This window comes from Lipotes vexillifer, unplaced genomic scaffold (genome assembly GCF_000442215.2).
Source record: "Lipotes vexillifer unplaced genomic scaffold, Lipotes_vexillifer_v1.1 scaffold588, whole genome shotgun sequence".
Classification (NCBI taxonomy): domain Eukaryota; kingdom Metazoa; phylum Chordata; class Mammalia; order Artiodactyla; family Lipotidae; genus Lipotes; species Lipotes vexillifer.
The window spans coordinates 333725-355313 of NW_006778148.1; the positions used below are offsets into that span (position 1 = coordinate 333725).

General features: G+C 37.3%; 1 protein-coding gene across 1 annotated transcript in view; it reads left to right on the forward strand.

The window, feature by feature from the left end:
• The window catches only part of C5 (complement C5), an 86228-nt gene that overhangs the window by 16423 nt on the left and 48216 nt on the right, over positions 1-21589 (forward strand). The window contains 13 exon segments of the mRNA XM_007451483.1: positions 1538-1652; positions 3241-3367; positions 5530-5645; positions 7210-7395; positions 8577-8780; positions 10065-10274; positions 10396-10545; positions 11616-11745; positions 12950-13012; positions 14119-14316; positions 16379-16469; positions 17962-18035; positions 18927-19066. Coding sequence (XP_007451545.1) covers positions 1538-1652; positions 3241-3367; positions 5530-5645; positions 7210-7395; positions 8577-8780; positions 10065-10274; positions 10396-10545; positions 11616-11745; positions 12950-13012; positions 14119-14316; positions 16379-16469; positions 17962-18035; positions 18927-19066 — 1804 coding nt within the window.

Consider the following 21589-nt stretch of genomic DNA (forward strand, 5'->3'; position numbering starts at 1 on the left):
TATTAGCTCATACTGATTTTAGCTGATTCTGATTTTAGCTTTGTTGGTTATTCACCAGAGGTGGGGGGGAAATCCTAAAGATTTAAGTTCAATGTGTATGTTTAGGAACCAGCATGACTTAGGATATTGGGACTGAGATATGAAACCTTCACTTCTTGTCATTTTTAATGGCTGAATCAGCCAGCTAATGCTGCATAACTACTCTAAGATCCAATGCCTTAAAACCATAGCCATTTACGAGTCAGCTGGGCAGTTCTGCTGATCTGGACCAGGCCGACGTCAGTGGGGCTCGCCCATGTGCCTGCAGTCAGTTGGCAGGTCAGCTGGGGGCCAGCTGGTTTAGGGAGGTCTTACTCACATGCCTGGCAGCTGGCTAGCAGTTGACTGAAGCTACAAGGATGATTGGACCATGTGTGTTTCTCATCAACCGACTGGCTAGCCTGTAGCAGCAGCAATGCTCAAAGAGAGAAAATGGGAGCATGAAAGTCGTCTTGAGGTTTACACTTTGGGACTGGCACACCATCACTTCCAACACATTCTTTTGACCAAAGCAAATTACAAGTCCAGCGCAAAGGAAATAGACTCCCTTCACACCCAAGGAGCTGCAAAAGTGGTGGATACATGGAGAGGTGGAGAATTGGGGTTATTTTTGCAAGCAATCTACCACAAAAGCTTAGGTCATTTAAAAATGATGATTAATAACATTAACCGATTTATATAACTATATGTGTCAAGCACTTTTGAAAGCACTCTGTACATATTACCTCATTTAAGCTTTATGAAAACTCTATGAGGTAGATACTGTTACTATCCCCACATTACAAATGCAAAAATGGAGGTACATAAATGTTAAGTAATTTGCCCAAGATCATACAACTAGTAAGTCACTTGGCCTGTCTCATTCCAGAATACATGCCCTCAAATGCTACCCTATACTGCCTCTCTTACTAGCATTTATTCCTCAAATAGAGTGTTTGTCCCTTAATCTAAACCAGCATAAAAGGCTCACTTGACAGGGAATTGTAGAAATTGACTTCTTTTAATGGAGAGACTTATTTTTTTGTTCAAACTGTGAATAAGGAAAGTTAGCTCTTGCTATAGTATTTGCTGTGCAGAAAGTTTTCTTTATTATTACTTTAATTCTAAACTAAAAAAGGAAGTATGCAGTTAGAATTTTTAAAAAGAACATATAACTCTGAGATCGGACATGCTGCTTTTAAAGACATAAAAGAAGATAAAGAGCATCTCTCCACTGGTATCAAAATCATTGAGGAAGTGATGTGTCCTGTAAGAAAGGGCCCCAGACCTGACTCTTTTGACCTCCTCAAGGTCAGTTTTTTTCATCTAGCACATAGTAATAAAAATCTGTACTTTGGCTTTATTATTGTAGCTTTATGAGGATGAAATATAACCATGGATGGAAGGCATTTTAAAGTATATCAAGTGCTTTATGTAATTTTGAATTGTTATATTTTATCCAGATTTTATTATTGTAACCCTGTTAGCAAAACAATTTTATGGTATGATTGTTTGACAGATATTTTTATAATAAAGTCATCAACGAGGCTGACGTTTATATCTCTTTTGGAATAAGAGAAGACTTAAAAGATAATAAAAAAGAAATGATGCAAAAAGCAATGCAAAGCACAGTGGTAAGAGATTCACTTGTACCTAAAGATCCGTCATGAATGCTAGAGATGGAAAGTGACTTAAAAATCATCTAGTCCAATCTCTCATTTTATATAGGTGTGGAAATTGAAACTTAAAATCCTCCGTTGGTTTCTCACTATCCTTACGATAAAGTTCACTTTCCTTGGCATCAGCTCCCCTCACCAGCCCATCTCTCCCTTTCTTCTCCCTTGCACTGGTCACTTCAGTTTCTCAAAATTACCCTAGTCTCTCTTGCCTCCAGGTCTTTGCAGAGCTGCTCCTTCTGCTTGGGAATGCTCTTTCCCTTTGTTCCCTCCTGCCTCTTCTTTGCCCAGCTAATTCCTTCTCATTCTTTGTCTCAATGTGGACACACTTTCTACTCCCTCAGGCCTTGAGTCGCTCTCAGTGGAGCATGTTTCACACTTTATTGCAGTGGTTCTCAACCAGGGATGATTTTTACCCCCAAGGGGACATTTGGTAATGTCCAGAGACATTTGTGGTTGTCACACTGGGGAAGAGGATTATACGGGCACTTAGTGGGTAGAGGCCAGGGATGCTGTGAAACTCCTTCAGGACAGTGCCCCACAACAAAGAATTATCCTGTCCAAATGAGGTCAATAGTGCTGAGAAACCCTTCTTATTGTATGGTTTATTTACTTCTCTATCATTCTCTACACAAAACTCTTTGGGGGTCTGAATCATTCCCATTGTATGCCCAGAGCCAGCCTGGTTCCTGGCAAAACGTAGGTGCTCTATAAAAATTTATAAGTGAATGAATGAACTCACTGGGAAGTTATTGGTCCATGGTCAAGGGCTAGTGGTTGCTGGAGCTCGGAGTAGAGCCCTGGTCCCCTTTTCTCTAGTTCAGTGTTCTTTACATTATACTGTGGATGGTAAGGGTTCATGTCATTTTGCTCACTGCTGCATATTCACATAGTTTGTATCATCAGTAATTTAGCCTTTGTTCTTTCAAAATACAGTTTTATTTCTTTAAGATATAAATTAAATGCCTCTTTTTAATGCAAGATTCTATGCTAGACACTGAGATTTAAAGCTACATAAGACAAAATCCCTGGCCTCATAACACTCAATTTCAGAAGAAAAAAGAAGGCAAAATCTATTTTACTGTTGTGGTTAATAATTAAATAATATCATGTGACTAAACCCCATATCCCATTACCCATTGTGTGTTTTAAAATTAGCGTTTCGATATGTAAGCAGCAAAGTACAAAGTACAAAGTAAATATCATAAAACCCCATAAACTCTCAGTTAAGAGCAAAAGTAAGCTGAGAGGTCTAGAAAGATGATGACTCAGTGATTGGAAGAAGTCATCTTTGCCAGCTAGTACAAAAAAGGCCTGTGGAATCAAATGATATTTAAGATGCTTCCATGTCAAAATTCTAAAGAAATAGATTAGAAAATAACATTCTGGGCTTAACTGTGGACTCATTTACTCACTTTAGTGGTGACAATAAAGCATTCCTCTGACATTTGTCTTCAATTGAGAGGCTAGTAAAGGCACATTTTGTTCATTTTTTCCTTATAAATTCTTCTGTGAAATAACTCTTTCATTTTCCCCCTTTAAACAGTTGATAAATGGAATTGCTCGAGTCACATTTGACTCTGAAACAGCAATTAAAGAATTGTCCTATGGTAGTCTAGAAGATTTAAACAACAAGTACCTTTATATTGGTGTGACAGTCATAGAGTCTACAGGTGAGTTTGGTTTTTTTTTTTAAACTTTCTCTTGGGAAATATTTAGACAGCATTTTCAAGGTATAAATAATTTCTACAGTTCTTTCACAGTTTACTTCCTTTTATAGTTGTTTTATTTTTTACATCATTAAAAACTTGGATTAGAGTATAGCTCTGCCACCCCCCTAGTCACTGGGTCTCTATTGCCTCACTGGCAAGAATGGGATAACACCTGCCCATTTGGTATTCCAAGTGGGTCTGCAACTTATCTGGCGTGAACATCTGGCACCCCGATTTTCTCACCCAGTAAGAATGAAAATCAAAGAGATTATGTGTGTAAAAACATTTGATAAATTACCATGCAAATGAAAGTTATTACTACTATCGTTGTTTTTGTCCCCTTAGCTGTACAATGATGGAGTTGAACAAAGTGCATCCTAAAGCCCTTTTCTTCTGTAATAGTCAGTAATTCTATTTAAAATTGGAGGTAATGTTTCTAAAATAGATCCAATAGTAGTATATCCCTCATAGGGTTATGGTGAGGATCAAAGAGTCAGCATATGCAAAGCACTTAAAACAGCACCTCTTCTTCCTCCTCCTCCTTGTCCTCCCCCTTCCCCTCCTCCTCCTCCTTTTTGTCCTCCCCCTCCTCCCTCTTCCTCTCCCCCTCCTCCTCCTTCCCCTCCTCCTCCTCCTCCTTCTTTTCTCCACCTACTTCTTTCTTAGCATTCTTAGCACCTTGTCTAGTACTCTTAATCCTCACTCCAATGGTTTTAATAGTTATTAATTATTACTCCAAGTTGGGCTACTTTGTCTTACTTCTGATATGTCTTGACTATTAATGTAACTTATATTTTCAGGTCTATATTGAATCCCCAACCAACCTTGAACAAATAATTTAATCACACTGAGGCCACTTTTTTTTTCAATAAAATGACTGTTAGACCAAATTATTCCTAAGTCCCCTTCCACCTCTTTAAATTTTCCTTCTGGGTAGCAGAATGAAGAATTGAGGTAATTATAGAGTTATTAAGCACTTTGTATGCATCTGATGCTCAATAGATGTGGGAGAATGATGATGACTTTATACTCCCTGCCCTGGCTGTGTTTTTGACATTGTTTTAATGTTTCTTTCTTACTTTTATTTTTCTCAATTTATTACAAACAAATTCATCTTAAGCAGTATTTATTAGATATGCAAAGAGTGCTGCTAAATATGCAGGCTTACAAATATTAATGATGCGTAATCCCAGTACTCAAGTGGCTTACAAACAAGCATCTATAAGACAAGTAAACAAAGAACTCTGAACAAGAAGGAATTCCATATGTGTTCTAAGAAAAGTGCTTAATGCTACTGACCTTCAGAAGAAGATGAGCTCCTAGGTGATTGTTGAGCAACCAAGAACGGTGTCCTGAAGATGATTGGTCTTGTTGTGAAAGATAAGTAGGGTTTTGAGGCAGGGATAGCAGCCAGGATGAAGTGGGGCACCCTTCACAGAGTGAACATACCAAGAGTGGGAGGTGAAACTTGATCTATGAGAGTAGCAGATTATTCCTTTCACTGAAGTATAGGATATATATGTAGGGGTATTAGGGATGTAATACTGGAAAGGAGTTTGGGGATACTAGAACTTTGTATATCATTCTTAATAGTTTAGCTTAAGTTTTAGCTAATGGGTAACAAACACTATTGGGGTCTTGCTAGTAGACCCTCTGGGCTCTCTCTACCTCAAGCTCTCCTTTTATGTCTTCTCCACTTCTCTCCATATCCCTGCTCTCTAAAGGTGAATGCCCTGTAAGGCTTAGTCTCTGGCCTACCCTTTCTTCTCTCCTTAATGCCTTATACATATTTAACTGAAACTCAGGCCACTGGTGAAAAGTGGTGTCCCTTCCTTGAATTCTTCCTCAGTCCAATCCTATTGCTCTACTTCCACAAGGACCACCTCTGCCCACAAGCCTTGTGTAAGGTTTTGGAAACTCCTGAGAAGAGTTTAGACTCTTCTCTGCACTGCCCCTCTGAACCAAGACCCATATCCTACTTGCTGTTGGTAAATGAATGAGTGCAGGAATGGAGTGAATGAATGAATGAGTAGGTCTGTGGAGACATATGAACACAAAATAGCTCCCCACACAGATCAGTACACTCCTAATAAAGGTCAACATAATCCTTGTCATTTCTTTAGGTGGATTTTCTGAAGAAGCAGAAATTCCTGGCATCAAATATGTCCTTTCTCCCTACAAACTGAATTTGGTTGCTACTCCTCTTTTTGTGAAGCCTGGGATTCCATTTTCTGTCAAGGTAGATGATGGGGGGAAACTGCTAAATGTGATTATCTTTTTCTAAAAATATGGGGGTGGCAAACAAAAGAAGGATGATGGAGAGGCAAATCACAGAGGGAACTCATTCTGTGTGTGAAATCTGCCCCTCCGACTATGTGGTGGGTGGTGGGAAACTGCAGACCAGCTTCAGCCTTGGGGCTGATATCAACCCTTAGGGCAGTATCACTATTTAGTAAGATAGCCTGTGTTAAGCATTCCCTAAATGAGCATTGCATTAAATGATATGTAAATAAAACCCCATAAGTCTATAGTTCAAAAAACACTAAAGTTTAAAATTATTTGGCAACGTGCTCTTTTAAAGTCTTAAGACAGAGATAGAATTCCTTGAAAATAAACCCCTTTCTCTCACCATTTTTTACTTCCTGTGTGTCTCTGAGGGCGCGTTTCTGTGCTTTTCACTCTGCATTCTCTTTGTACATAACTCTTGTCTGATCTCATCTCTCTGTATTGTTCTGCATCCTTTCCATCTTGACACTTTCTGTCTGTCCCTGACTCTTTTCTCTATGTTTTTTTTTCTCCTTTACAATATTTTCTCTCCTTTCTCCACTTTTCCTTTTTAAAATGCTGATAGTATGGAGTTAAAACATTCATTTGACCTTTTAATTATATTTTATTGTAGATTAGTATTCTATATCTTATTATATATAAAACATGCTCTATTACATATATGTTTTATTATATTTATAAAATGGAAATTTTTATTCCCTATCCTTTACAAAGCTAGAGTAGAATTTTTTTATTCTTTGAAGATGTGTTGCTTTTAAAAATCAACTTTAGTATAATTAAAATGGGTTATTTATTACTTACCGTAGGTCACTGGCCTTTAAGAGAAAAAAATTTACTAGACCACAAGCAAGCTTTGGACATGCTTATAACTTCTTAGTATATATATATAACATATTTAATAATATATAACATATTACTATATAATGCATATGGTAATTTATAATATATTATGGAGTATATTAATATAATATATAATACAAGATCACAAAATATGTCACTATATAGAATTTATTATTTTAAAATATATTTTATATATTTCATATCACATATACAAATAAATAATATAAAATATATCTTTGTGGAAATTCTATATGTCCGTATGCATGGCAATGAGAGGTAGAGTTTGAGAAAAAAGAAGATGCACTTATTGTTTCTCATATGCAAGAGAATCATTCCCAGAAGTGATTGCCTCATTTTTTCCTTTATCCAGTTCTCAACCAATTGAACACACACAGAAATTAAATAGCAGAAGACCTTATCACATCTACTTGGCAGACCTAATGTGATGATATTTATATTCTGAGTCTTCTCGATATACAGGGGAATCCATTCAAGAATGATTTAACTAAATAAGATTAAACCTTTCTATATATAAGCTGAGAACATGCTTCTTTTTCCTGAATTGAATATGAATAATTTATACATTGGTGAGGAGGAGGGAAAATTATTTCAGAATTGTTATGCTTTAAAAGAAGTGATGAGCTCTTGAAATTAATTTGGACTGTTCTGACAAACAGGTGCAGGTTAAGGATTCACTTGACCATTTGGTAGGAGGGGTCCCGGTGACCCTGAGTGCACAAATGCTCGATGTAAACCAGGAGACAACCGACTCGGAGTCAAAGCAAAGTGTAACACGTTCCAGTGATGGAGTAGCTTCTTTTGTGGTGAATCTCCCATTTGAAGTGATGGTGCTGGAGTTTAAAGTGAGCTGAATTCTTCTGTTAAATTTTCTGGGACAGTGTGTACTTTTGACTGTGTGTTTTGGCCAACGTGCAGAACAAATGCGGCAGATTTTATACATGAGTCCAGTGAACAGTTCCACAATTTTGCATCCAAAAAAAGAAAAAAAAAGCACCAGAGGCAATCTGCAAATTCATTGAATGGTCCTTGAGGAAGATAAATCTATCAATTTTTTATTTGGGGTGAATTATTTTCTCTTATATCTGTAAGACTGTATTAGAATCTAGAAGTATCAAAATAAGTATAGCAGTGGAAATCAGTGATAGAAATATTCTCTGTTTCCCACCCCCCAACTTTTTATCTCTTTTCAGGGCCACAAAAGAGCCAAATGTGGAAGCCTCTCTTTTTTCCAGCTGTATGAGTCACTCTACCTTAGAGCTCACTTAATATTCTTCTCTCCCAGCAAATAATATTTAGGTTCCCAATCCCAAATAAAAAATGAGTAAGTTAGTAATGCATGTCAATGACCCCAGCATGCATAGATTCACCATCATCTACTGAGTCCATATGAAGTGCTAGGCATTGTGCTAACCATTTTGCAGCTGAGGAAACAGAGGCTTTTAACCTTTCTTATGGTTAAATAACTTACCCAGACTTAATAAATGATGGTACTCTAGAGGCAAACCAATGCCTGTCTCACTCCCGAGCATGAGCTATTAACCAACCCCTCTGCTGTCAAAGGCCGATATTGGTGCCATGATATCATTTCGGCCCCACTCTGGCCCCAATGAAACTGGGCCAGAGAGTCTGTGTGATGTCCATTCATGACTCCTGTCCCCAGTCCTCAGGACCTCCCCACTGCCACCCTTCCAACCCATAGGAAAAGGAGTCCCCAACTCACCATGACACTTCAGGAAGGGTGTCAATATTTGTTCCAGGAGCATCTTTCTCTCTTCACTTCACCAGACTTTCCCACCATAGCCCACAATCCCATATTATCCCAATTATTGTCCATAGCCTTTGTAAAGTCACTTGATACTGCAGCTGTACAAACACTTTGGAGTAATGGATTTCTTCTTTCTTTAGAATTTGGTGTTGTGAATTTTAGAAATTTATAAAGCAAAGAAAGGAATTGAAAAGTTATGTTTCACAGAAAACATTAAGTCACAGTCCATGTATCTTTTTTCACTTTTTTCCTTTTCAGGTCAGGACCAAGGACCCATATCTTCCAGAAGAAAATCAGGCCAGCGAAGATTACCGAGCAATAGCATATTCATCTCTCAGCCAAAGTTATCTTTATATTGACTGGACTGAAAACTATAAACCTTTGCTTGTGGGAGAACATCTGAATATTGTTGTTACCCCCAGAAGTCCATATATTGACAAAATAACTCACTATAATTACTTGGTAAGTATAATAATGATAGATTTACATCTATCTATTCCCCCACCTGATTTTCCTTTGCTTATAGAAAAGCGTTAGAATGATCCCTTACATATATTCTTACAAAGCACTTTCAAAAACATCATCTAATTTGATAATCAGTTTTTCAAAAACCTTTGAGACAGGGAATGATTTTCATGACTACTTCACAGATGAAGAAACTGAGGGACAAAGAGGTTAAAGACTCACTACAGTCACTCAGCTGGGAAGAGGAAGGTTGTGATTAGATTAGACCTGGGAACCTCTGACTGTGTTATATGCCTTTCACCAAAGACAGCCTGATTCCTCCATAGAGAGAGCTTGATTAAATTCTCACATTACCTCTGCTCTACTTCATGGCCAAACATTACACGCCTAGACCCATTTAAAATATGTGCATTTCATTGGAAAAAAGAGGGGACCCAAATCCTGCTCTTAAGGGTTGAGTCATATCATACCTGCTCCAGCAACATCCCTGTTACATCACTTAAATTAAACGGAGGTGTCAGTCAAGGCCGTCAGTGAAAGGTAGGAAAGAATGTAAAAAAAATGTTAAGGGTTTCCTGACAATTACCCAAGAAATGGAATTAATTATTCTGATGATCAGGCCAAACAGGTGGTGATGATTTTTTTCAACAGTTTTGAAGAAGAAATTAAAAAATAAATGAGGACCATACTGACTAATGAATAATTAAGGGACTTGTTTAGGGACTACGTACCAAAACCACATATACAGTCCTGTTCTCTAAGGACAATTTAAGGGATCTCTGAGGACATTTTGGCTTCATATGATTTTTAGGGTTTTTTTTTTTTAACCTCACACCTCCAGTTTAGAACCTAACCTCTGGCTTTAAAACTTAAGGCCAGAAATTAGGGAAAAGTAAGATGCACTCTACCTCCTCATCTACATTTTTTAATCAGCTAAACAAGGAGATGTTAATGACAGTGTGATGACTTTAAACAGATTTGAGGTCAAATTTTAGCTCTCTGAATTCGTAGCTAGGTGGTTTTGAACTGAAATCAGTATGACATTTAATTACTTCCTGAACCTCAGTCCCTTTATCTGCACAATGGAGATAGTATTCCTATCCTTCTGGTTATTACGGGAACTAAAAGAGTTAATTAAATGTAAAGTTCCTGGAACATAGTAGGCCCATACAATGTTAACTTTCTTTTTCTTTAATGTAATTTCTACTCCAGCTCCAAGCTCCATCCTGAAGCAAATGTTTTGTTTTTGTAATTACTGTTGCTACTGCTGTTTATTTTTAGATTTTATCCAAGGGCAAAATCGTTCACTTTGGCACAAGGGATAAACTTTCAGATTCAGATTATCAAAGTATAAACATTCCAGTGACACAGAACATGGTTCCTTCAGCTCGTCTCCTGGTCTATTACATTGTTACAGGAGAACAGACCGCAGAATTAGTGTCCGACTCAGTCTGGTTAAATATTGAAGAAAAGTGTGGCAACCAGCTCCAGGTAAGCCACAAACTGTAAGTCGCAATCCAACTTTCATCTGAATAAAGGGGCTGTAAATGCAGCTATCTGTGGAGTTTTTGTGTCATACAAATGATATTTTCATTTTCAAATGACCTTATAGGTTCATCTGTCTCCAAGTACAGATACATATTCCCCTGGCCAACATGTATCTCTTAATATGGCAACTGAGTTGGATTCCTGGGTGGCTTTAACGGCAGTGGACAGTGCTATATACGGGGTGCAAAGGACAGCCAAGAAACCCCTGGAAAGAGTTAAGTAGTGCATGGCCTTGGTTACTGGGGTGGCCCTATGCAGTGCTTCAAAAAGTGTGGCCACTAGGGTAAGTCGTGGGGGAAGAATTAAGGGAAGACCAGACCTGCTTTTCTATAGTCTACTCAAAGCAGTGACTCTTAGGAAGGTAAGCCATCCTCACGTTAGTCTCTAAAGCCCAGGTCTATCCATTTTTACTTTTCCAAGTATGGAATTAAGCACTTTAAAAACATATGCCATGATAGCAATTACATTCATGGGCAAAGTGCCATTGATTGGGAGGGTTTGGAGATTTGGGAGCAGGGAGCTTTATAGTAGCAGCAACAGAGAAGAATGAATAGGCAACCACTAGGGGTTTTTTGGGTTTTGTGTCCTTTTTCTTACTCATTAAAATCTGTGGCCCAGAAGAATCTGAAAATGATTCACTTCCCATAAGTTCCCATTTATCTCCCCTAAGCTCTGCTTCTATTTTCTAGGCTTGAATTTCTTTGAAGGAAGAAGAAAGAACTGAGAAACTATTAAGTTAAAAACATTCAGAAAGGAAAAAACATTTGGGGTCAAAATTAAAACTGGAAAAAGCCTCCCCCCGCAAACAAGTTCTCACCCACTTATAACCTAGAGCCCTCTTCCCCAAAATACAAGAGATTGTGCTCTTTTTTCTTTTAGCGACTTAAAAATTAGCTTGTTTATTAATTCACTTATTCATATATTCACTCATTTATTCTTTTTTGGACATTATATTGATTGCAGTATGCATTCTGTGTACAAAACGGCATGGGGTCAATTTCGAAGAATCACCTCATCAAAGCTTAAGACTTAGTTCTTGATTTAATTTTGAATAGGTATGTATTTCTAAATACAAAAGGACAAAATAAAGGAATGAAGTTGAGAAATTTGGTCTTTGACCATTTGATAAATGAGTGGGCTGTGCATTTCACAGATTTGTTAGAACCATGTAACAACTTGTACCTTTAGTTTTTCAGAGGAATGATTTCCACATCTGAATAGGCTCACCATTTTGCCTTAGTTAATTCCTAAGAATTATTAAATTAACTAACTACCTCTGGACAGGTATTTCAAACTTTAGAGAAGAGTGACCTGGGCTGCGGGGCAGGTGGTGGCCGCAACAATGCAGATGTATTCCACCTGGCTGGACTCACCTTCCTCACCAACGCAAACGCAGATAACTCCCAAGAAAATGGTAAAACACTCAGTACTTTTTGTTTATTCTTCAAGTTGATTACTGAAATTTACATGGATGATTTGCCTCCCAGACCTCAGTTTTGTCCCTCCTCCAGAATATTCTCTAAACTGATCTTATAATGACATGACTAGGTAACTCCTCTGTATAAAATGTTTCATTAGCCTTCAAGATAAAGTACAAATTCTTTTTTTTTTTTTTTTTTTTTTTTTTTTTTTCCTTGCGTTATGCGGGCCTCTCACTGTTGTGGCCTCTCCCATTTGCGGAGCACAGGCTCCGGACGCGCAGGCTCAGTGGCCATGGCTCACGGGCCCAGCCGCTCCGCGGCATGTGGGATCTTCCCGAAACGGGGCACGAACCCGCGTCTCCTGCATCGGCAGGCGGACTCTCAAGCACTGCGCCACCAGGGAAGCCCACAAATTCTTTACTGTAACACTCAAGGCCTTCCACGATCCTCTCTCCAGCTCTTTCCAGCTGTTTCTCATCTCACTCTACATGACCTTATGTCTCAGCCATACAGAACCAAGATAGTTATGGGTGGCACTATTTTACATCTTTGGGCCTTTCCTTATTAGGACTGCTTTCCCTTTTATTAGCCTGGAGAAGCTAGAAGAAGAATCATCTCCTTGATTTGGCCTCTTCCCCATATAGAATTGATCATTGCCTCCTCATTGAATAGGGGGAATACTATAGGGAGGACTAGATCTATTTATGGCAGTGCATCATTGTACGTTCTTACACTTAATTACACACCTTGTCTCAGTCACTGCACTGGGAGCTCTTTAAGGGCAAGGACCACATCTTAATCATCTTCCTTCTGTGGTTTTAAAATTGTTCATAATTATATATGATACTATTATTTGTAATAATATAAACACCAAAAATAATTAAAATACCGTACCTAACAGAAACATGGCTCACTCTAAAAGCTTAGATATTTCCTTGTAATCAGTGGATCAAAAAGATTGCAGGATTAAAAACCAAATTCAGATCAAACAAGTCAAACTGTGTGACAATAGATTGTGAGCCCCTCTAAAAACAAGTCATATTGAGATGTGTAGTGTGCTAGTTGAAAGCAGGCTCTCAATATTTGTTGAATGAATGACGTGAATGTTTTAAAAAGTTAAATAATTTCATGGAATTTTGTGGTTTTTGAGATTTTATCTCCTTTTCTCCCTTCTTTTTCTTTATCTTTTTAAAACAGATGAACCTTGTAAAGAAATTCTCAGGCCAAAAAGAATGCTGCAAAAGAAGATAGAGGACGAAGGTACTCTAAAAGTTTCATGTGATTGCCAAAAGGTTATGATCGTGTCATTCAAAAGCTGGAGAAAAGTAAACATTATCTAATTTCTCCTAATTCAAATAGAACGGGTGAAAAGAAAGATATGTACAGACATCTAGCTCACCTCCCCTGGAAAGGTTAATCCAAATTAATCCAATAGTTCATTTGCCATAACCTTAATCTGACGGAAATAAGTCTTTGTTATTTCTATCTCTAAAATATAAAAGATTAACTTTTATTTGTCACAAATATTTCCTCTCTGCAAACTTCATCTAGTAATTAAAATCATATTCTTCCATTTTATTCTAACAAAATCCATGATTTAAGTAACTTTGAGATATACCTGGAAGTCTATCTCTTCTTGCATACATTTAACAGTTAAGAGTATTTTAGATAATTTGGGGGGGGGGAATAATCCCAACAGAAATTATTTTTAAGTATTATTTAAACAGAGATATGATAATTGGTAATGCTACAATAGAAAGAACATTGAACCAGCAGTCAGTGCCCTGAGCTCAACTAATAAAGATGTTTATAGTAGTACAATAATACTTTCTATGTGTATATAAGTCATTTTAATTCTAACCTTCATTCTAAGTTTTAATGATATGAAAAGAGAAATACTGATTAATCGAAGCACTTATGATGAGGAAAGATGCCACTGGTGAAGAAATGTTTGAAACCACAAACCACAAGAAACGTTTGAATAAAATAGGATTTTTAGCTTGAAGAAGAACATTCTTGTATAGTGATGATAACTATCTTCAGATATTTGCAGGCTTCTCAGATCATTAACTTATTTTACTCAAAGGGTGCTGAACCCAAGGTGCCAGTTTCAAAAGTCAGTACTCAGCTTAGTTGCAGGAAGCCCTTAACCATTTAGTGCAAATCAGAGTGGACTACCTTATGAGACCACATTCTCCCATTCCTAGGGTAGTTCCAAAGCGGGCCTGGACAGTCAACTAGCCATGGCTGTTGTGGGGCTGGGGTCCTATGACAGCAGAAATCCAGTATCGGTCAAGAGCCTTTCTAAGCCTGAGATGTTTTGACTCTATGCATAATCAAGGGCACTTGAATTATTACCATTTCAGCTGCTAAATACAAATTTGCAAAGTTGAAGAAATGTTGTTATGATGGAGCCCATCGTAATGATGATGAAAGCTGTGAGCAGCGAGCCGCTAGGATTAAGATAGGCCCAAGATGCGTCAAAGCTTTCAAGGACTGTTGTGCCATCGCAAGCCAGTTCCGCGCTGAAGAGTATCATAAAAATATCCAATTGGGAAGGCTACGTAAGTTTGACATTTTTGATGGGAAAATATGGGGAACTTGATGTAATTTTATGCTTCCAAAAAAGGTGGCTTACATGCTCTATTTAAAATGGGAAGTAGAAAAGATAACTTGCAAATGCTGTTAAGAAAAAAATTTTGTTGTCATTTTTGGGAATCAGAAGAGGTATAAATAGTACAGAGCAGAGTGCACTAGTCCATAGTCAAGACCCGGACGAGTCTGAAGCTGACTCATTCTATAAACATGAATGATTATTTATCCTCTCTGAGCCTCAGTCTCCTCATTTTTAAAGCAAGAAGCTTGGGCCAGGTGATCTCTAATATGCCTTTGAGTTCCAAAATTCCATGGTTCTGTGATATTACAACCATTAAAAATTCTGACCACATATAGCAAAAGATTTCTAAATGTAGCATAACCTTAAATGTACTCACATAAAGTTGAAATCTTATTTCAATTTCAACCACAATATACATTTTCAGAATTTATAGAACTCTCATTAACATGTTTTCAGAACTTTTAGGACTTTCAATTCATTTATATACAGTCAAAACAAACAAAAGCAGAGTGACAGATCCTGTTTGATTGTTTTGCTTAACAGTATGTCTTTTTCTGTTATTGTTGTTACTTTTTTCTTTTTTAAAATATTTATTTATTTATTTATTTTTGGCTGCGTTGGGTCTTCGTTGCTGTGCACGGGCTTTCTCTAGTTGTGGTGAGCGGGGGCTATTCTTTTTTTGCCATGGCTCACGGGCCCAGCCACTCTCCGCGGCATGTGGGATCTTCCCAGACCGGGGCACGAACCCGCGTCCCCTGCATCGGCAGGCGGACTCCCAACCACTGTGCCACCAGGGAAGTCCCAGGGGGCTATTCTTTTATTGTGGTGCGCAGGCTTCTCACTGCGATGGCTTCTCTTGTTGCAGAGCATGGGCTCTAAGCGTGTGGGCTTCAGTAGCTGTGGCACGCGGGCTCAGTAGTTGTGCCTTGCAGGCTCTAGAGTGCAGGCTCAGTAGTTGTGGCACATAGGCTTAGTTGTTCCACGTCATGTGAAATCTTCCCAGACCAGGGCTCGAACTGTCCCCTGCATTGGCAGGCGGATTCTTAATCACTGGGCCACCAGGGAAGCCCTTAACAGTATGTCTTAAATGTCATCATTCTGAGTGGGTACATTTCTGCATAAATAAATTCTTGTGGCCATTTATCAAAACCAGGTTATTAGATATATTTAGGTTGTTTTCAGATTTTTGCTTATTACACGCAGTATTTTTTATGAACAATCTAGTACATATCCATTTTTCGTGGTCCAGTTTTTCAACTCTAATCATCTGGGTTGGTATCAGCTGCCTGGAGTTCAGCCTCTGTAGCTCCCTCCTCTCTGTCCCTTGTTCTAGACAGCTTGGCCTCCCAAATCCCCATGGGTGGTGTTGCAACTCTGCCAGGGTCTGTATGGGTTTCTCTCCCTGCTCTAAAGCCTGTAAACTGCCTCCAGACAGTAAACCTGGATAATTTTAGGGTTCATCCAATCTGTCTCCCTTTTCTCAGGGATCACTGTCCTGGCTCACTTATGCTCTAATATTTGAAAGCTGTTGTGTCTGGTTTTCGAGTTTTCTTAAGGCAGAGGTGTAACTCCAGTCCCTATCAGTGCATCTTGGACAGAAGCAGACATTCTGTCCATTTTTAATATAGAAAATATAAATAAATTTCTGAGGTAAGGCAGAGAATCATATAAACCTCCCTATTTTACAAAATAAAAACAATTATTGCAATTTTTAAAAAGCAAATAATTTTATAGACTAATTAGTATCTTGTATAATTTTCCAAACACGAAACATTTAGCAATTTAAAACACAAATTATTAAACATATTTTTATGCTTTATTCATTTTGTCAGTGTCACTAGTGGAGAAATCCTAAGGCCTTTATTGTTCTATTTTGAAATCACTAAACAAAATGTTTCATTGACCTTTCCGAAAATGTTTAAGCTATTGATTAATGTCCATATTTTAAAATTCAGCTCTAAGTAGAGTTTGTGTTGTTTTTCCATAATCAAATATACTTTTTCCCCCAGATATAAAGACTCTTTTACCAGTAACCAAACCAGAAATAAGGACTTATTTTCCAGAAAGCTGGTTATGGGAAGTTCATCATGTCCCCAAAAGGTATTATATTTCTTTGACATTTCTCTGAAAAATATGGGAAAATGCAAATATTCTGACCAAAAATCTGGAAACTACCCATTTCCCAATATTTTATTTAAGAGTTAAGATGATACCACCATTGGGTCAAATTTTATTTTACTTCTTTTTTTTTTAGCGTGTGATTTCTTCTAATAATTGGTTCCAGGTCATGATTAACCCTTGGGGAAGAAGGGTACCATTCCATTCAACTTTATTCCATTTCAGGTAGCCTTTACCGAGCACAACTGTGTGCTTTACACTGCATTACGCAGCTGTTTTCATCCTGAAATATCTGTAACTACAAAACAAACATTGATTAATAGGGAGAAAGGTTCTTTTCTTGTTAAAGTCCTTTATTCAACACATGTTTATAGAATGCCTACTCTGTACCAGGCACTGAAAACAGTGCCCCTTCCCTGAGTGTCATCCTTCCTCAGGTCGGCCGGCCGGCAGGGGGAGGGGAGCGGTTGGGGGGGTGGGGCTCAAAGCACAGACTTTCCAAGGAGCCGTCAAGGCAGTGAGTTCCGGGCCTGACATCTGACTTCTAATGGGTCTCCTGGCCTCTACCCTTGTCCTGCCTGATTCCTCCTCCACAGTGTTGTCCACTTCATCTGACATTGCCCCTTGGCTAGCATTTCCCCTCGCAGACATTTCCACCACTGTCCCCCACCCAGTGACTGGATGTATTGCCCCTCTCAATGAACTCTGTTGCACCTATCACACAATATAATAATGTCCTGTTTACCTGACTGTCTTCCACATTAAAATGTAAATACTTCCAGGGCAAGGACTAAATTCAGGTTAGTTTTATATTCAGGACCTGGCATAGGGTCCGGCTTCTAGAGGCACTAAAATAAATTTGTTGAATCAATGCATACTGCCTCTGAACTTTTTAAAAGTTTTATTGGTACAGTTATTACAGTGAATCACAATTTATATACTGAACTATTTCTTCCACTAGACCGTGAACTGCTTGAGAGCAGGACTGTATCTATGAGTGCTGTGTACTCAGTATTTAGTGCTATGCTTGACACAAAGATGGTGCACAATAGCTGTTTGTTGAATGAGTATAAGCTTGATCTTAATCAGAAATTTTTAGTTATATCAACTTCGTTATGAGCAGTGTTAAGATGCATTAGTATTTTGCTTCCCTATTTTAGAACATACTACACAATAAACATAATTTTTTTCTTTGAACTGTATGTTTTGAATTTGCAATGTTTCAAAGACATTCTTCTGAATTTGAATTCTCATAATACAAGTGAAATATCTAAAAACATGGAATGAGTATAAGAGTTACTGAATAAACTTTTCTTGCTTGATTTTTCTTTAATACCTGATGTGATTTTGTTCTGTTGTGATTTTTTTCTTTCTTCTAAAGTAGTATGAAGCAAGAATTCTGTTAATGCAAGCTGTCAATTTGGGTTAATCAATGTTCCTCTGTATTTGAACATATCAACATTTTAACTTTCAGAAACCAGTTGCAGTTTGTGCTACCTGATTCTCTAACTACCTGGGAAATTCAAGGTGTTGGCATTTCCAATAGTGGTAAGCAAATTGAAGTTATATACTCACGTAAGGAATGATTTGATTTGGCAAGATGCAGTTTTTTGTTATTGTCCTTTTAGTTTACACAGGACTTAAGTGGTGTCATTTATTAAAACCTATTTTTAATGTATTACAAAGAGACTTAGATGTGCCCACATCATGGACTGTATCAGTTTCTTCTTTTGTTCTTCTATTAGCCATCATTTTATAAATACTGATGTGAAGCCCCCATTTTCCTTTGTATTTTCTCAGTGAGTAGAGGATTCAGTAGAGTTAGAGAAAAATATATAATTTCTCTCCTGGACTAGTGCCCTTTTGTGGTGATTTAGTGCACTTTATAAATAATTTCAGGCTTGGCTTGTTTGCTCACTATATTTTGTTCTTATAAATCTTGGTTTCCACAATCAAAATTTTATGCCCATTAAACGGAACCAATAATGAATATCTAAAAAAGAGATTTGGTGCTTTAGTTAATAAACATTCTCACGCCTTAAATAGAATTAAATATTTGTTGGACAAATGAAGTTTTCTGTTAATACCAATAATTATTGAATGAAGAACAATGATAAAAGAATAGATCTTAAAAGTTCTTACCACAAGAAAAACAATTTGTAATATGTGTGATGGTGGATGTTAACTAGACGTATGTATACAAGTATCAAATCATGTTGTACACCTGAAGCTAATATAATATTATACTTCAATTATAGCTCAATTAAAAAAAATCAGTGAGTAGAAAATTCAAGGACATGGGGTGTTAGGGCAGAGAAAACCATCATCTAACTTTTGTTTTTTCCTTGAAGCAAAGCAAATCTGAGACATTTTAGTACTAATAAGGCATTATGGGAATTCCCTAATATGCTTCAACTTTGCTTTCACTTTGGGCTGAAGGTATATGTGTTGCTGATACTCTCAAGGCAAAGGTGTTCAAAAATGTCTTCCTGGAAATGAATATACCATATTCTGTTGTACGAGGGGAACAGATCCAATTGAGTGGAACTGTTTATAACTATAGAACGTCTGGAATTCTGGTAAGTATTTATGGTATGTTCAAATAAACAGAAAAAATGAAGACGTCCCAGATTTTCTGAGAATTCTATTAATGGAATTATCACGTACACACGCACACAAACTCAACTCAGTGAAGGGAAGAAGAAAAGAAGAAGAGTTAAGATAACTATTCATACAACTCCAATTCAATGAAGAATACAAGTCCTTAAGATAATCAATGTGCTTTGGAGGCTCAGAGAAAGATGAGCTTACATTTGGTTCATTCATCACCCTGATCTCCTTACCTCTAACAACCCTTTCCTTTCCTCCATTTTAGCCATTCACACTCTTCACTTTGCAGATCTTGTCTTCCCCCCGGAAAATATGATTTCAAACATCTCACCAACTGACCACCTCCTACCTATCCTTCTGACTCATTAACCTTGTTACTTTGTAGCTACAGTTCTACAGCATCATTGAAACCTCCAGCTCTTTGACTCCATTACTTTTTATTCTTCATTAGCCTTCTTATGCTAAAGGCTTTACTTCACTCCTTGTTCAGGTTAGAATTCATAAGCCATCATTATAGCCTCACTGATTAAAAACATGTCAACTCCCTTGATCCCCTTTTGCTCTGGGGTACACTCTGTGAAAAACTCCAGCCATGGCCAGACCCACCATTTATTTGTCTTCTTTTTGCCAACACATTTCTAAACAGAGTTATACCTTAGGCTGTCTGATTTCACTTGAAAATCACAATCACAAAATTTCATATAGGAACTCAGTGCAGTCTGAAAATCTGACTCTTTTTTTTAAAGCTCTAATTTTATTCTTAGACATGAGTATTTCAGTGGTCTCCAAAAATTTCGCTTACAGCTCCCTAAATCTCTTTGGAAAACCTAAGTACCCCATTGGCACATTTTTAAATTGGCATCTAAAATTTTTCATCATAAATTCAAAAAAATATGCAAATTTATAATTTTGGGAATATTTGAGTATTGATATTTTAAAAATAAAACTGTTATATCAAACTTTTAAAGGTATATAGCAGAATCTAAATACCATAGCAATCCATTAAAAAATACCCAAATAAACTCTTGTGAACAACAGATTATATACCATTCCTTTTATCTGTGAACTCATATTTCCATTCCACTCTCCTAGTGTTATATATTTTACACTTGAATGTTTTCTATCGATTACTCTCTCATACTTTGATGCAACAAAAATATGTACATACACTGAAATTGAATTATTTTTAAGTTTTATGATTATAAGGCTCTAAGTGTCAAATAATTGCTTGCTGATCTAGTTAAAAATGTATGCAGGTTTTGATAGGTATTATCCTGAATTTATAAATTACTGTAAGGGAAACTGACTTGTCTACAATATTGAATTTTTTACATCTCTTCATTCTTTTGCTTTATGTACTAGATCAGGGGTCAGCAATCTATGGCCATGGGCCAAAACTGGCCTGCTCCCTCTTCTTTTATGGCCTATAAGATAAGAATGTTTTTCACATTTCTAAAAGGTTGAGGGGGAGAAGTAAAGAAGAATATTTCATGGCACATGAAAATTATATGAAATTCAAATTTCACTGTCCATAAATAAAGTTTAAAGCCACACCCATTGTGTAGGTATTATCCATGGCAGAGTTGAGTAGTTGTGACATAGACCGTATGTAGTGCTTTCATTACATTGCACTACTGCTCAGAGCACCACAAAGTGCAATGACATAATTATAATTAGACAGTATTTTAAGTGTCACACATCTCATGGTACTGCCATATTTTATTTAATTTTTAAATTATCAGGGCAGTATTCATCATATCAAAACAAGAAACAAGAACATCTGAGATATCTCAGGGTAATTACCGATTAATTACCTTTCCTCTTGAGTACAGATCACACTTTCCTATTTCTTTACATCTAGTAACTTTGCATTGACCCTTGGACTTTCCTAATGAAATGTTATAGAGACTCTGGATTCTATTACTATCCTCTGAAGAGCTTTCATCTTCGTTTGTGTGTTTTAGCAGGCAGTTGGCTGAATCAATCTCAAACTTTGAAATCTCATTTCAGTTCCTTTAGCCTTAGCTGGGATGCTTAGAGTCTGTGCTGTGCGTAGTTCAAGGGTTGACCAGGTTTGAGCAAAGTTTATACGGTGAACCTGGAGGTCCTTCACTTTTCCGCTGTGGTGGCTGCGCCATACTCTGTCCTCTGGTTCTTTAAGCCAATAAGATGGCAGGTTCTACTGGAGGTTTAGTTACTCCTTAAGGGACTAATGGTGACTGCCCTCAGGTTAAAACTGTAAAAAAATAGGACCCTCACACAGTGTCCCTCCTTTCTTCTGAGTGTCAACTTCTCTTCCAATCTCTAGTGCCTTCAGGTAGTTTTTGTTTTTTTTTAAATACGTATTTTGTCTAGAGCTTATAGTTATTATTTGCAGAAGAGTTATCCAAGTAGGAGCTACTTGGCTATTTCTGAAAGTAGAACCACTGCCAGAATTTTTGGTTTGGGGTTTTTTTTTTTTTTTTTTTTTTTTTTTTTTTTTTTTTTTAAAA